Source organism: Nyctereutes procyonoides, unplaced genomic scaffold (genome assembly GCF_905146905.1).
Source record: "Nyctereutes procyonoides isolate TBG_1078 unplaced genomic scaffold, NYPRO_anot_genome, whole genome shotgun sequence".
NCBI classification, from domain to species: Eukaryota; Metazoa; Chordata; class Mammalia; order Carnivora; family Canidae; genus Nyctereutes; species Nyctereutes procyonoides.
The window spans coordinates 48240718-48255848 of record NW_026575046.1 but is presented as its reverse complement, the minus strand read 5'-3'; the positions used below and the strand labels follow the sequence as shown (position 1 = coordinate 48255848).

At 49.2% G+C, this 15131-nt stretch overlaps 1 protein-coding gene across 1 annotated transcript in view; it reads left to right on the top strand.

Moving 5' to 3' along the window:
* The window catches only part of SH3PXD2B (SH3 and PX domains 2B), a 96355-nt gene extending 81456 nt beyond the window's left edge, over positions 1–14899 (top strand). The window contains exons 10-13 of the mRNA XM_055325235.1: positions 883–1109; positions 3066–3115; positions 4023–4148; positions 12104–14899. Of these exons, the coding sequence (XP_055181210.1) occupies positions 883–1109; positions 3066–3115; positions 4023–4148; positions 12104–13627 (1927 nt within the window). The 3' untranslated portion in view covers positions 13628–14899. The remainder of the gene's footprint in view (positions 1–882; positions 1110–3065; positions 3116–4022; positions 4149–12103) is intronic.
* Positions 14900–15131: the final 232 nt, after the last annotated feature.

Below are 15131 nucleotides of genomic sequence, written 5' to 3'. Positions count from 1 at the left end.
AACTGGAGCTGCTGGGAAGAGGCAGCGAAATACCGAGGTTAGGAGCAGACTAGACTGGTGCCAGCTGCCTAGGTCTGAATCTGTTTCTGCTGCCTCCCAGGGTTGGATGGATGAAATACATCAACAGCTATAAAGTGGTTAGAACAGACTGGCACACAGTAGGTGCCCAATAAGTGCCAGTTATCATCATCATTGCCATCACTGCAATGACTGTAACAGAACTGCAAGTGTAGCAGATGCTTTGTGGCTGCTCACCTTTGCCGGGCCCCTGGGTAGTTTGTCCACTTGTCCTTTTATTTCTTCATTCAATTCACTGGGACTGAGGCTCTTGCCACACAGACATCAGTTGAGTGCCACCTTTACCCCAGGAGTGTGTGTGCTCACTGGGAACACAGAACCACCACAGATAGCCAAGTGTCTCTGTGTCATAGGGTGCTGGGGTGGTGGTATGTGCAGGAGACAGTGGAGCACTGTGGAGGGCAAGCTTTATTCTCTGTGAGCCTCAGGAAAGGCTTGGAGAGGAAAAGACATTAATTAAACAGAGCTAGGGAAGAAAAGCAGAAAGGAGAGTGGGAAGGGGCTTTCCTGACACAGGGTTATCATGAGCAGAGGCCAGGGGAGTGAAAGGTGGTGGTACATTTGGGAGACTAAAAGCCTTATGGGATGGGAGGGACATAGAGGTTGCTATGAGAGATGAGACTGGGGAGGCAGGAAGAGGCTGGATTAGAAAGGCCTTGAATGCCGAGCTGAGGGCAGCGAGGGGTGTGCCAGCCTCTGGCCAATCATTCCTGCCATCTGGGTCTTGAAGTATAATGCACAGAAGCACAGCTTCTTCCCATAGGCCTGGCAGAGCAGCCTTTTCAACATCCTTCCTCCTCCCAGGTACCAGGGCAAAGAGGGCTGGGCCCCAGCCTCCTACCTGAAGAAGAGTAGTGGGGAGCCCTTACCCCCGAAGCCGGGCACCGGCTCGCCTGCCCACACTGGCATCCTCGACCTGGACGGACTTTCCCGGCAGCAGAGCTCAGTGGGTCGGGACAGGGAGCTGCTCAACAACCAGAGGGATGGCCGGTTTGAAGGCCGTCCGGTGCCCGATGGCGATATCAAGCAGAGTGAGTGATGCCCCCACCACCCAACCAAGCTCTGGGAGGCTGCATGCCTATGTGTGCCAGCTCCATGCTCAGAGCTCCTCACATGTTGTTCCTCATCCTCACAACAGCCCTGCTGCCCAACATCCTGCAGACAGAACAGGCACAGAAACCCTGGGTTGCTTATTCCAGACCATGGTTTTTCCACCATCTCATGGTAATCATGATAGCTCTTACTTCTCAAGTCCTACATGTGCTGGGAATCTTATAGTTAGCTTCATTGGCTCCTTATAACAACTTTTGAGGGGCTAAATTACTTTTGTTTTACAGATTAGGAACCAGGGAGGTAAAGTGGTTTGCCCAGGGCCACTCAGCTAATAAACAGTGGGGCTGGGACTTGAACCCAGGCCCATGCCCGTGCCCTCTCTGCATGGCCTTATTTCTGAGCTGGAAGAAGTTGACCTTGAGTTGACTCGAACAACAATTCCTCACCCATCTTACTTTCCAAAACCTCCCACCTCCCATATATTTGTTTCTATTTATGTTCCCAACACACTTGAGAGCAGGGCTCCTCATTATGGTCTGCGGCATGCCCAGGACCCCAGCCTTGGGCACATGGCCCTGTCCTGGTGGCAGAGGGTAGGAGGAAGCCCAATGCTAGGAAAGTCCCCTGCCTTCCCCTTGGCTGGGCTTCTCCAGCTGTATATCGTGGCTCAGCAAACCTCTAGAAATCAGTGAATTCTTGAAACTCAAGAATTTCTCAATCCTCTGCTCAGCTGATTTCTCAGAAGAAAACACTGACATGCCATGGTGGGGGTTCCGGGCAGCCCCAGCTTTCTGTGCTTCTGTCACAGACAAGAGCACAGGAGGATTCCCATTAACACTAGAGCAAATGAGAATCTGAAAACCCCGTCTTTGTGAGGATATAGGTTAGATGCTCAAGCAAAGACGCTCCCCCCACCCCCGGCCCAATAACAGGGGCTTAAATAATTGAGATGTTTGTTTCTTTCTCAAAAGCGGTCCAGCTCTATGTCTGGGGCTGCTATGGCAGCTCTATGCAGTCAAGAGTCTGTCTCTTGTGTTGCCCTCATCTTTCTGGTCCAAATGGCACCCCACTAGTCCAGCCAATGAAGAAGGCAGAGCGAAGTAGAGGACTTGACCCAGAAGCTACACACTGCACTGTGTCACGTCCCACCAGCCAGAACTTAGTCACGTGGCAATACCTAGCTGCAAGGGAGTTTGAGAAATGCAGTCTTTATGTAAGCAGCTAAGTGTCTGCCTAAAACTCTGTCACTATTTATTTCTAACAGAAGATGGAGGAGATGGGTATTTAAGAGATTAGCAGCACTCTCCACATCCCAACTCCAAACAAGTCCCCTATGTGGACCTCTGCTGAGCCAGCTCGAGGGGCGACCCATGTTCCACCTTGAGCCAGGAGGCTGGACCACTGCAGTCATCCTCTTGACCCTGAGACCCAGAGCAAGAGCAGCCCAATTCCAGAGTAAAAACCCCTGCTATCATCAGCCCCAGTTTGTTAGGTTCTGTTTGTGTGTTGCTTAATATTGCACGCCCTCCAGGTGCCAAGAGCCTGGTATGTACTGTCAACTTTCATCTCTGCCACTGCCCCTGAGAGGCAGACATTATCCCCCTTCTGCAGATGGGGCCTGTGGATCAGAGTCAGATGACTGGTGGCAACCCATGCTGTGTTGTACTGGAGCCTACCCTTTTTGGCCTCCCTGGAAAGCTTCCAGTCTCTCCGGCCCACAGGCAGTCCTGAGAATCCTGAGCCAAGTCTGAGCAGCCCCTTCCCAGTCGGGCTGTTCTTTCCCACAAGAAGGGTCTCAGTGGTTCACTAATGCCTGCCCCGAGCGTGATGCATGATCCTCTGCAGGACAGAACAGATCTGTCCTCGGGTCCCCCTCAGGAATTTCCTCTGTAGAGTTCTGCTCGTATGTGCAATAAGCTCTCGTCTCTTTATAGGATCGCCCAAGATGAGGCAGAGGCCACCTCCTCGCCGGGATATGACCATAGTAAGTGGACCCTGGCTGCCGGGAAGCCAGCCCCCGACCTGAAACTGGCCCTAGCCGGCCACCTTGCCTTTTCCAGAGATGCTGTCTTTCCTTTCCACACAGCTGCCTCGTCAAACAGGCTGTACAAGTACAGGCTGTACTCCCAGCAAGGAGTAAAAGACTAGGGTCATGGGGGGTGAGGCAAGTTCCCTATGGCCTTGTGACAGCTGGGTCTCAGGACGTGCTCTCTGCTTCTTGAGCCCACTTTGCTTTACCTTAGATCAGTCTTCTCAAAGAAGGTAATCTGAAACCAAAGCCAGGACGAGGCGCAAATATGCTTTGTGGTGCCATTCTGGTAATTTACTATCAAACTCTGTTTTTAATTCTTCAGGTAACTCTCTAACCAATACTTTGAAAAATGAGCCTTCTCCCATTTATTGAGCACCCATTGGGTGCCGTGCAACGTGCTGGGTGCTTCATGACATTAATTTATTGAATGCTTACAGTGACCCATCCGGTGGATCCCCATTTTACAGGAGATAAAACTGAGGCTCGAGAAGGGGAAGTGATTTGCCCAAGGGCACACAGCATACATGAGCAGTATTTCCAACCCAGATGGGTCTGCCCTGCAGATCTGTGTTCTTTCCATCCCCCTCGCTACCTCTTGAGTTCAGAGGCTATTGTCCCGCCCTAGATTTTCATACCTGTAGGTAAATGTGCCATGTTTCTTCTCCTTGCTCTAGCTGACGGGCCCATGACCCATCTGGGAGATGACAATCTGAGCCATCCTCTCTGTTTTGCCCTCTCAGAATCCAAAATGGGTCCACCAGCGCCCCTCATGGGTGAATGTGTGCCCCAGTCCCTTAGCGCCTACCCCCTTCAGCCAGTGGTAACAGACTGGACTTAACACTGTGTTTAATTGTGCCAGCCTCGAGGTCTCCACCTGCCCAAGCCTCCCGTTCCACCCCAAGTGGAGGAAGAGTATTACACCATTGCCGAATTCCAGACAACCATCCCTGATGGCATCAGCTTCCAGGCGGGTCTGAAGGTCGAGGTGAGTGGACCTGGTGTCCCTCTGCCTACTTGTGATTATTGAGCCATCACACCACTTCCCGCTTCTCTCATTTCTTTCCTCTCACCTACTTCTCCCTCCTTCCTCCCTCCTCCCTCCCTTCCTCTTCCTTTCTTCCTTCCTTTCTCTTCCTTCTTCTTACTTCCTTCCCTCCCTCTTTTCATCTTTCTGACTTCCTTTTTCTTTCTTGCTTCCCTTCCTTGTGACAGTTTTGTTGAGATATAATCCATACCATACAATTCATTGATTTAAAGCATGCAACCCAATATTTCCTAGTACATTTACAGAGTTATGCATCCATCACCACATTCAGAACATTAGAACGTTTCTATCACCCAAAAAAAGGAACTCTGTACACATTTGCTTCCACTTTCTGTTTCCTCCCAATCCCTCCCAGTACCCCCTGCCCCCAGCCCTGGCAACCACTAATCTGCTTCCTGTCTCTATAGCTTTGCCTGTTTGGGACATTTCATATAAGTGGAATCATACACTGTGTGATCTTTTGTGACTGCGTTGTATTCTGTTTTTATCACCACCTACATCACTTCTTGCTTCTCTCTCTCCTTTTTCTTCCCACTCTATTGCTTGTCTGCTCTGTTCCTGCACAAAGGCCAACATAAATCCTTTCTCCTCCTTCCGTTTCTTTTCTTTCCTTGTGAAGTTAGAGCTTGAGCTGTTTCCCATGTTTCCTTGAGAGCCTGTAAATAATGGTGGAGCAGTTAGGTGCCAGACACTGAACTAAGCACTTCACATACAGTCTTTCTCTTAATCCTTTACTCTTGTGAGGCAGGACCATTAACAATCTGCATTTTTTCAGATGAGGAAGCTCTGGCTCAGGAAGAAAGGTACTGTCCAAAATCACACAGCTAAAACATGACAAAGCCAGGATTTGAACCCATGCCTATCTCCAGATTTGAACCAAGGATGTTAACATGCTATTGTTATTTATCTGCTGGACATTTGGGAGGGTATAGACCATAACTGTTTTTCACTCCTATATCCTTATATCTAGCACAGTGCTTGGCACATGGTAGGTCTGCAAGAAATGTTTTGTTTTGTTTTTTAAGAATTTATTTATTTATTCATGAGGCAGAGAGAGAGAGAGGCAGAGACACAGGCAGAGGGAGAAGCAGGCTCCACGCAGGGAGCCCGACGCGGGATTCAATCCCAGGACTCCAGGACCACACCCTGGGCTGGAGGCAGGCACCAAACCACCGAGCCACCCAAGGATCCCCAAGAAATGTTGAACCAATGAAAATCTATCTCCCCACTAGCCTCCTGCTTAACCCTGAGTAGGGGTGTCTTTTTCATTCTTGCCCATAGCCCTGGCATCGAGGCTAGTCCACAGTAGGTGCTCGGTAAGCCATTGTTGTAGGAATGAATAGGTGGATGACTAGAGCAAAGAAAGTAAATTTCTGACTTTTAATTAAGTCAGTGCATAAGTGAGGTGTGCCCTGGGGGTCTTTAATCACTCTCTAGGAGATCTGCAAAGCACCTACTGTTTTCCCTCCAGTCTGAACACCTCCTGCCTCTCTCTCTTTCCTCTCGCGCCCTGGAGCAGGTGCCCAGTCAGCTCAGTGGAAGGTAGCTTCCTACATATGTGTCCTGGGCCTCAGCACCATTGATTTTGCCCAGGCCTCTCCAGAAGCTTGTCCTCAAGCCAAATGTCTTTCAACCCATTGAAGGAGGGCTCTCTGCAGGGATATTTAAAGCTGAACTAGTGGGTGGCCCCGAGTGGCTCAGCAGTTTAGCACTGCCTTCAGCCTGGGGCCTGATCCTGGAGACCTGGGATCGAGTCCCATGTCAGGCTCCCTGCATGGAGCCTGCTTCTCCCTCTGCCTGTGTCTCTGCCACTCTCTCTCTCTCTGTGTCGCTCATTAATAAATTAAAAATCTTTTAAAAATAAATAAATAAAGCTCAGCTAGTCTCTCAAACTAATTTTTATAAAATGCAAATCCCAATCTAGGTAGACAGACTGAGGGGAAAACAAATACCCACAAAGTTCTTTTTTTTTTTTTTTTTTTTTTAAGATTTTAGTCCACTTATTCACGAGAGACACACAGAGAGATAGAGGCAGAGACACAGGCAGAGGGAGAAGCAGGCCCCATGCAGGGAGCCAGATGTGGGACTCAATCCTGGATCTCCAGGATCACACCCTGGGCTGAAGGCAGTGCTAAACCGCTGAACCACCAGGACTGCCCTACCTACAGAGTTCTAAAAGGCTTCTTAGCTATTTCTCCTACCCATTTTTTTCATTCATTTTTTCACTCATTCATTTTTTTTCATTTCTTCCCAACTTCAGATCTACAGAGAGAACTCTCAAGGCATCTTGCTTGTGCTACAAGATCATTCTATGTCCAGGGTCTCCATTTTGCTGCTGTAAAACTTATATATCCAATTTTCACCTGAAACCTGTGCCTTCTTCTTAACATTTTTTCACATCCAAGGCTTTCTCCAAACAAAGCCTGTTCCCATTGCTTTTCTGTCATCCCTGCTGGTCAAGCTGGACTTTCTCCAGCTCTCTTGCTCTCTCTTAAAGCAAGGAATGACCTTGCTTTAACCCAGCTCCTAGAGCTCCACCTGCCTTCTCATAGAAGTCATGCAAGGTCATTTTTTTAACTGAACTTGGCATCTCAAAATCCAACTCATTCTTCAAATCCCTGCTTCCTCTGGGAAGCCTCCCCTGATTCATACTGATTTCCCTTCCCTGCCCTGCATGGCTTCTCTAGGACCATATGTCTCAATCTTTAGCTGAAGGCAGTCCCTCACTTCTATGTATGCTTTCTTTCTTTTCTTTTCTTTTCTTTTTTAAGATTTTATTTATTTGAGAGAGAGAGAACATAAGCAGATTTAGTGGCAGGCAGAGGGAGAAGGAGATGCAGACTCCCCGCTGAGCAGGGAGCCCAACATGGGGCTCAATCCCAGGACTCTGGGATTATGACCTGAGCCAAAGGCAGATGTTAGCCAACTGAGCCACCCAGGCACCCCTGTACATGCTTTCTTGACATCATGAGACGTGAGTGTGGTTTTCCTCTCCTTCTTCAAGGACTATTTGGATTTTGTACTCCAGATTGAAAGTCCTGTTCCCTCAGCATTTTGAACAGATCACTCTGTCCTCTTCTCACATCTAATGCTTCTGGTCAGAAGCTCCTACCTACCTAATTCTTGTCCTCTTGTTCATTATCTGTCATTTATCTGATTCTCTCAAGAGTTCCTCATTATCTTTAATATCCTGGAATTTCACTAAAGTGTGTGTAGGTGTGACTTTATTTTTATTCTGCTCAGCAGGTGGTGGGCCTTTTCAATCCAGGCCTCAGGAGATCTTCCCAGAGAATTCCTCACTTCTACCTTTTTAAATATTGCATCCTCTCCACTCTCTCTATTCTTTCCTCCTGGGGCAGTTAGTATACTTCTCTGTGACCTTCAGGACCTATTCTCCACATTTCTTAACTTTTCTTTCACATTTTATATCTTCATCCCTGTGTGCTGCATTCCTAGAGCATTCCGCTTCACCTTCTAGCTCATTCATTTGTTCTTTAACAATTCAGCTCTTCTCTGGTTTTATTTCAGCATTGTAATTTTCATATCCGAGAGCTCTTTACTGATTCTTTTTCCTGGTCTCCTGTTCTTATTTCAGCATTGCCTGTTCTTTTAGGAACATGATGCCCTTCCACATCTCTCTCTAAGGATAGTAAACATGTTGAGTTTAAGGTTCTATTATTATTATAGCCCATATCTCTTCTCAGTTGTGCCCCCTTTCCTGTGGTGTTGGTGTTCATTTTGTTTCTTCTCATGGTGTTAGTACTTGCCTTGGGCTGCACAAGACAAGGAAGCAGATGGTCAAGCGGCCTGGCTGGGGTAGGTACACCAGGGGCCAGACACCTGCCATTGGTTTCAGCACAAGGTGGGGGACTTCTGAGCCAGCCACTGAACAGTGTTGGGTATCTCAAAGCCAAGCTCCCACATTCACTGCTTCCACTTGTGAACAGTCGCCTTCTTTATTCTACCTGCCTTGTAAGGATGGGATAAGGGGCAGAAGAGGCCAACCAGCCTGGCTACTTCTCAGTAATGGTATCTCTTAATTCCCTGTCACTTGGTCTTGCACCTCCCTGTTCCCCCGTTCCACCACCTTGGAAGTCTGGCAGCCCTTAGCCCTCTCCTACCTTTTGTAGCAGGTACCCCTGCCGCAGTCCTGAGCCACAGCTACCCTCTGCTGCTTCTATCCATCTGTGAGTCCTCATAATTCCCATTCCACTGACTTCCCCTCTCCTCCTTCTGAGCTTGGCTTTGTATTTATTTATTTCCATGGCTTTGTTGCATAAAGAGGAAGCTGCTATTTACTCCTTCTCTCATGTTGGAATTGGAAGTCTAAGTTACATAGTATAAAGGTTTGGTTCTTTTTTCCTCAGAGCACTGATAAAAACATGATAAAATCACCTCCTTTAAGACAATGAGTTTCCAGCATTTTGTACAAACACACACCATTGTTCAAGCATACTGGCAATCTGAACATTTGCCGATAGGCACCACCACTCCCTGGCTCAGAATGTTCTGAAATCAGCCAAGGGGCAGCTCGGGATGGTGGACGATGCGCTGAAGCTGAGGGCTGACTCTGCGTGCAGCAAAGAGTTCATGGGTCCCTGGGGCTTTCTGGGGGTGTTGGGAGCCTCTCTCCTGGCCCCATTTCCAGTTTAACTAGAACCAGTCTCCTTGTTGGGTTGTTTTTTTGTTTTGTTTTGTTTTTAATTTCTGGCTTTATCCTATCTCTCTTTGCTAAAGCTGATCCAATAAAAAGCTCACATACCCAACATTCTTTTCCAGAAAGCGCAGATATAATTCAGCCTTGAAACTTCTCTGCTTATTGTTCCATGATGTCAGCATGTTTCTGCCAGTGGTAGCTTGAGGGACCCAAGTAGGAAGTCATTACCACTAAAGTTTGGGTTTTTTTTTTTAAGATTTTGCTTATTTATTTATTTGAGAGAGAGCTAGAGTGAGAAAAAACAAGCAGGGCAGGTGGCAAAAGAATTGGCAGAGGGAGAAGCAGGGAGCCTGATGACCACGTGAGGCTCAATTTCAGGATCCCAGGATCATGACCTGAGCTGAAGGCAGACACTTAACCAACTAAGCCACCCAGGCGCCCTGCCACTAAAGTTTTTGGCTTAACCAAGTATTCTTTTCTCATGAGCAATTCTGTACTTGCTAATATTTTCCACTTTTGCTTCCTGGTTCATTTCAATCTCATCTAAGCCTTCAGAGTTCATTAATGGAGCCACGGTGGTCTAGCAGTGGAGCTACTAAGAACATCGTAGTTCCCTACCTGGTCTATACATGTTCAAAACATGTGTTACTGATGATTGATGATGATGATGATGATGATGATGATGATGATGATGCAATAGATACCCTCTGTGCCAGGTACCATACCTATTTGATAACTAGGCTTCACAGAAGTCCTAAGAGGTTGGTAGTCTCAGCCCATTTCACAGATGTACCTGAGACAAAGAGAGGATAAGTCAAGTACCCAAGATTATATAGCTAATAAATGGTGGAGCTGTAATTTGAACCCAGGTCTCTCTGGTTTTAAAACCCAGACACTTTCCTTTCCCCTCCGTTCTTCTGATCTGGCATTTGCTTTTATTTGTAATAGCTCTTGGCTTCTCTCTAGTAAATGAACACTCCCATAAATCGTGATCAGGAGCACAAATGTTTAGAGTTTCTGCCATAGTACTTCACACAGAGCGTAAGCTTAACGAATCCTCATTCATATATTTCACTGTGATTATTGTCCTATTTTCATTTTCTCACATACACACTTAGAATTTTTGAATTCGTGGATGTGCCAACGGTGATTTGTATGCCCAGAATCAATTTTAATTGTTACCAGAGCTACCGAGTGTTGGTCAGACACTGCTCCCTGTCACATAAAGGGCTTGCATTTATCAGTACCCTTTCTGGGAAACCAGTTGGACTCCTTAAGTATACACCTGTCACACGCATCCTGCTTTGTTAATGATCTCCACTGTAATTTCATAATAGGGAACATTTACTTTTCAGCATATACCGAGGGCTATTGTCTACATTAGCTTATGTGGTCATTGTGAAAAATCCTGCAAGTGGGTGTTATTGTTCTCGCCATCCTCCCCATCTCATGCTGTAGAATCTAAGGCATGCGGCTTGTGCAGGGCCATACAGGCAATAAACAAACTAATACACTGGATTCCTATGCAGGCCCCAGAGCCCAGCCTCTGCCTCCTGAGGGGTCTGTAACCACCATTCCTCTCTAACTGGGCTGGGCTGGGCAGAGGAGTGCGGTGGGCAGGACTGCACCCGTAACCCCCCTTGTCCCCTGGCGCTTTCAAAACTACCTCAAGCAGGGCTCTTTCCCTTTTCCAGGCATGGTTGAGAAGTGGTAAAGGCACGGACTCTAGAACCCACCAACCTGCCTTTAATTCCTGCCTCCATCGTTAACTTTCACATGACCCTCTCCAGGTCGTCAGGTATCCTGAGGCTCGGTTCTGCATCTGTAAAATGGGATGATAATCCTCATCTCATAAGGCAGTTACAGGCATTAATCAGGTCTCCTACACCTGGGGCCTGCTAGGGAATCTAGTGTATTTGTTTGTGATGCCATCACAAAATGTCTCAGGCTGGGGGGTGTAAACAACAGATTTGGTTCCTCACACTTTGGGAGGCCAGAAGCCCAAGATCAAAGTGTCAGCAGGCTTGGTTTCTCGAGAGGCCTTTCGCCTTGGCTTAGAGACAGCTGTCTTCTTGCTGTGTTTACACATGGTTGTCCCTCATTCTGTATGTTCTCTGTGCCCTAATCTCCTCTCATAAGCACACGGGTCATGTTAGATCAGAGCTCACACCTATGACCTCATTTTAATTTAATTATCTCTTAAAAGATTCTGTCTCCACATACAGTCACAGTCACATGCTAAGATGTAGGACTTAGGGCTTCAACATATGAATTTGAAGGGGACACAGTTCAGCCCATAACATGCAACAGACACACCAGTCAATTCAGCCATAGTACTGAACAAAGAGGAGACAGGAAACCAAAGATCTTAAATTTCATGGGTGATTCCACCCACTGTTCCAGTCAATGGGTGTGTATCCCAAAGGGAGAAGGAGATAAGATGAAAGTTTCTTTTACCTTCATCAGCAGAGGTTCCCCTCTATCTAAACACAAGCTGAATGTAATTCCCACATTTAAGGGTATGCATTTTTTATACTGCATGGACTGTGAACACCAGCCAACAGCTTCATCTGGTGCTCAACCAAAAAAGCAACAATCAAGGCTAATTTGGCTATGTGGGTTTTGCCTTGTACTGCTTTAGAAATGTGGCAGACAGTGCTGGCAGCCTGTACCCCTATACCCCGAGCCACCTGAATTGACCTCTAGCTGCACACAGGTCCCTGTATCCCCCAGCTTCCCACCTCCTACACCTGCCTGAGGGCACCTGCCCAGAAAGGCCAAGGGATTGATGACCCAAGGGGGCCAGGGACTAGGAATCTGGAGATAAAATGTCGCCATCCCCCAGTTGGGATGAGTCTGCATGGTGTCAAAGGGCCCCTGGCAGATTATGCCCCAGTAACCCAGAACAATAATGTCATAACTGGCTCTCTCTTTTCCCATTTCCTCACTTGCACTTCCTGAAATCACCTCTCAAATTAATTACATGTACCCAAATCCACATCCCCAGGACTGCTTTGGGGGATATCCGAAATTAGTCAAGAACCTACCCCCATGTAAGATGTTTCTGATACCCAGTAAAATCTCCATAAGTGGTCCACCACAGCCATTGTTTGGGAATCTGCTGAGTGAAAATTCCCTGCTTCTAGAATCTAGTTACATGTGGGTTCTCCCAGAGTATTCTCCTCTGCTGTCCTCAAGACCTTACCTACTAAGTGCTCTCCTCTGTCTTCCTCTCCAGGTGATAGAAAAGAACTTGAGTGGCTGGTGGTACATTCAGATCGAAGATAAGGAAGGATGGGCCCCAGCAACCTTCATTGACAAGTATAAGAAGACCAGCAATGCCTCAAGGCCCAACTTCCTGGCTCCCTTGCCCAACGAGATGACCCAGCTCCATCTGGGGGATGCAGCAGCCATGGAGAACAACATGGGCAGCGAAGCCATCGGCCCCTCCCGGCCCCTGCCAGATGCACCACATGGTGCCATGGACTCCGGGATGCCATGGTCCAAGGACTGGAAGGGAGGCAAGGAGGTCCCGAGGAAGGCGTCTTCTGACATGTCCTCATGTGCTGGCTACGAAGAGATCTCAAGCCCTGACCTGGAGGAGAAACCCAGCCTCCCCCCCCGGAAAGAATCTATCATCAAGTCGGAAGGGGAGCTGCAGGAGAGGGAGCGGCAGAGGATGGAGCAGCTCAGAGGCTCCTCACCCAAACCTCCAGGCATGATTTTGCCAATGATTCCAGCCAAACACACACCCCCAGCCCGGGATGGCAGGAGGTCAGAGCCCAAACCTGACAAAGGCAAGTTGCTCCAGCTGAAAAATGAGATGGGGCTGGAGTGTGGCCACAAGGTATTGGCCAAAGAAGTGAAGAAGCCCAACCTCCGACCCATCTCCAAATCCAAAGCTGATCTGCCAGAAGAGAAGCCAGAAGGGATTCCTCAGAATCCCTTCTTGAAATCCAAACCTCAGGTTAGGCCCAAACCAGCTCCTTCCCCCAGGACAGAACCACCTCAGGGCGAAGACCAAGTGGACATCTGCAACCTCAGGAGTAAGCTGAGACCTGCCAAGTCCCAAGAGAAGCCCTTACTGGATGGAGAGGGCAGCCAAGATGTGGCCTGCAGCCGGAGCTTCCTCCCGGGTGAAGGGCCTGGCCGCACCCAGGACAGGACGGGCAAACAGGACGGGCTCAGCCCAAAGGAGGTGCCCTGCAGAGCCCCTCCGAAGCCCGTCAAGACCGCAGATCCTGTGCCTAAGAATGTGCCCACCCCTCTCCAAGAGGCTTCCCCGCAGCGACCCGTGGTCCTGCCCCGAAGACCACCACCCCCCAAAAAAACCTCATCTTCCAGGCCCCTCCCGGAGGTCAGAGGGCCACAGCGGGAAGCGAGTGAAGGCAAGGCAGCTCCTGCTCCAGGCCGGGCCCTGCTGGTCCCTCCTAAAGCCAAACCTTTTCTTTCCAACTCCTCAGGCAGCCACGATGACATGCGAGGCAAAGGTGGTCTGGGACCGTGGATGGTGGGCAAAATAGGAGAAAACAGGGAGAAAGTAGCTGCCGCCCCCTTCCCCAGTGCTGACGGCTCGAAGGACTCTTTATACGTGGCAGTGGCCAACTTTGAAGGAGACAAAGACACCAGCAGCTTCCAGGAAGGGACGGTGTTCGAGGTCCGGGAAAAGAGCAGCAGTGGCTGGTGGTTCTGCCAAGTGCTGAGCGGGGCGCCTTCCTGGGAAGGGTGGATCCCTTCCAACTATCTCAAAAAGAAGCCATAGCCTCCTTCCCTGCCTGGAGGTCCCGCACATCCCTGCTGGCTTACCCACGTATTTAATATGCTTCTTAATTTATCATCCTTCATGCAGCTTCGAAGGAAGGAAGAGTCTGGAATACTATGGTTTCTTCCCTCCCATCACAGCATCCCCTGGCAGCCCAGAGGCCAACCTCCTGCTTCCTCTCCAAGTCAGCATCCCTGCCTTAAGGCCAGTGGCACTGCCACCCTCTGTAGGCTGCCCTGCAGCAGGACCATGACTCTCCAAGACCAGAACCCATTGTCTGGAAACTGCAGAAATAGTCTCACTGCCAGCACCCCACCCAGCCTGATGGCTGGCTCCAGCCTCTCCACGTTTCTCAAAGTCCAGTGACTTGATTTCCTGAGTTTCCAAAATGCTTGTTGGTACCAGAAAGAACTCCATCCCCTGGAAGTTGGCTCTACCGCCAGTCGTAGGGAGATGTCCTCCTCGAGGCTCTGGGCCCATGAGCGTCTCAACTGCCCCAAGAGTGGGCCAGAAGGTCCACTGAGCCATTCTGCCTCCCATCGTCTGTTTTGGAACCCTGACAGATCCTAAAGGGGTGCTTCATTTACCTGCGCAGGGCTTTTTAAATAGGAACCTCCACCCCACCTTGGGCCATTCCACTTTCATCTCCACAGAGCGAGAACCTCAAAGTTTGTTTGAAAGGAGCCACTCAAAAAAGAAAAAAAAAAAAAGAAAGAAAGAAAGGAGCCACTCACAATCCATGTCCCTCATGAGCATCCCATTGCTGAGTAGCTAGTAGGTGCCAGGCTCTGTCCTTGGCCCTTTACATTCCTGTTTTATCCCTCAAATCAATCCTCTCCTGTGTAATTATGTCTATTTTATGGACAAAGAACCTCAAACTCAACGTGCCAAGGGCACACTAGCTAGGAAGAAGAGGAAAGAGGATTTGAATTGAACTGGCTCGACTTCGATACCTGTGCCCGTAGGAGGCTCATCAGGCAGGGGCACAGGAAGAAGCTAACTGCCAGAAGCAGGTGGCCAAGTGGCTTGCTTGTGGTGTGGGTGAGGGGGCGTTAGTGGCTGCTCCCACACCCACCACCCCTCCGACCTGGTGCAGCTGACACTGGAGGCTGCCCGCACCCTCCACAGCTCCTCCTCCATGGCAGGGGAATGCCCGGGGCTCTGGCGGTTGCCACAGGGCCCCATTTCCTGCTGCTGTGCTGGGGCCCCCTCTGGGAGATAAAGCTTGTGGAGCTGAGGTGGTCTCGCATGACAGCCTGTTGGCCGGGGGGGGGGGGGGGGGGGTCATGGATGGCCAAGGACCAGCAGCTGGATTGCCACAGGCAGAGGCCTCCCAGCCCTCTTTGCTGCTGCTTCCTGCTCCTCTCTGGGATTCGCAGAGTACTTCTCTCTGTTTTATACAAGCACTCTTCCTGTCATCTCTCTTCCATTTGGACAGATGTGTTCACTAAGGCAGGTAGAGGCACAGCAACATTGCAGAATTAGAATCAGAACCCCGGGTTTC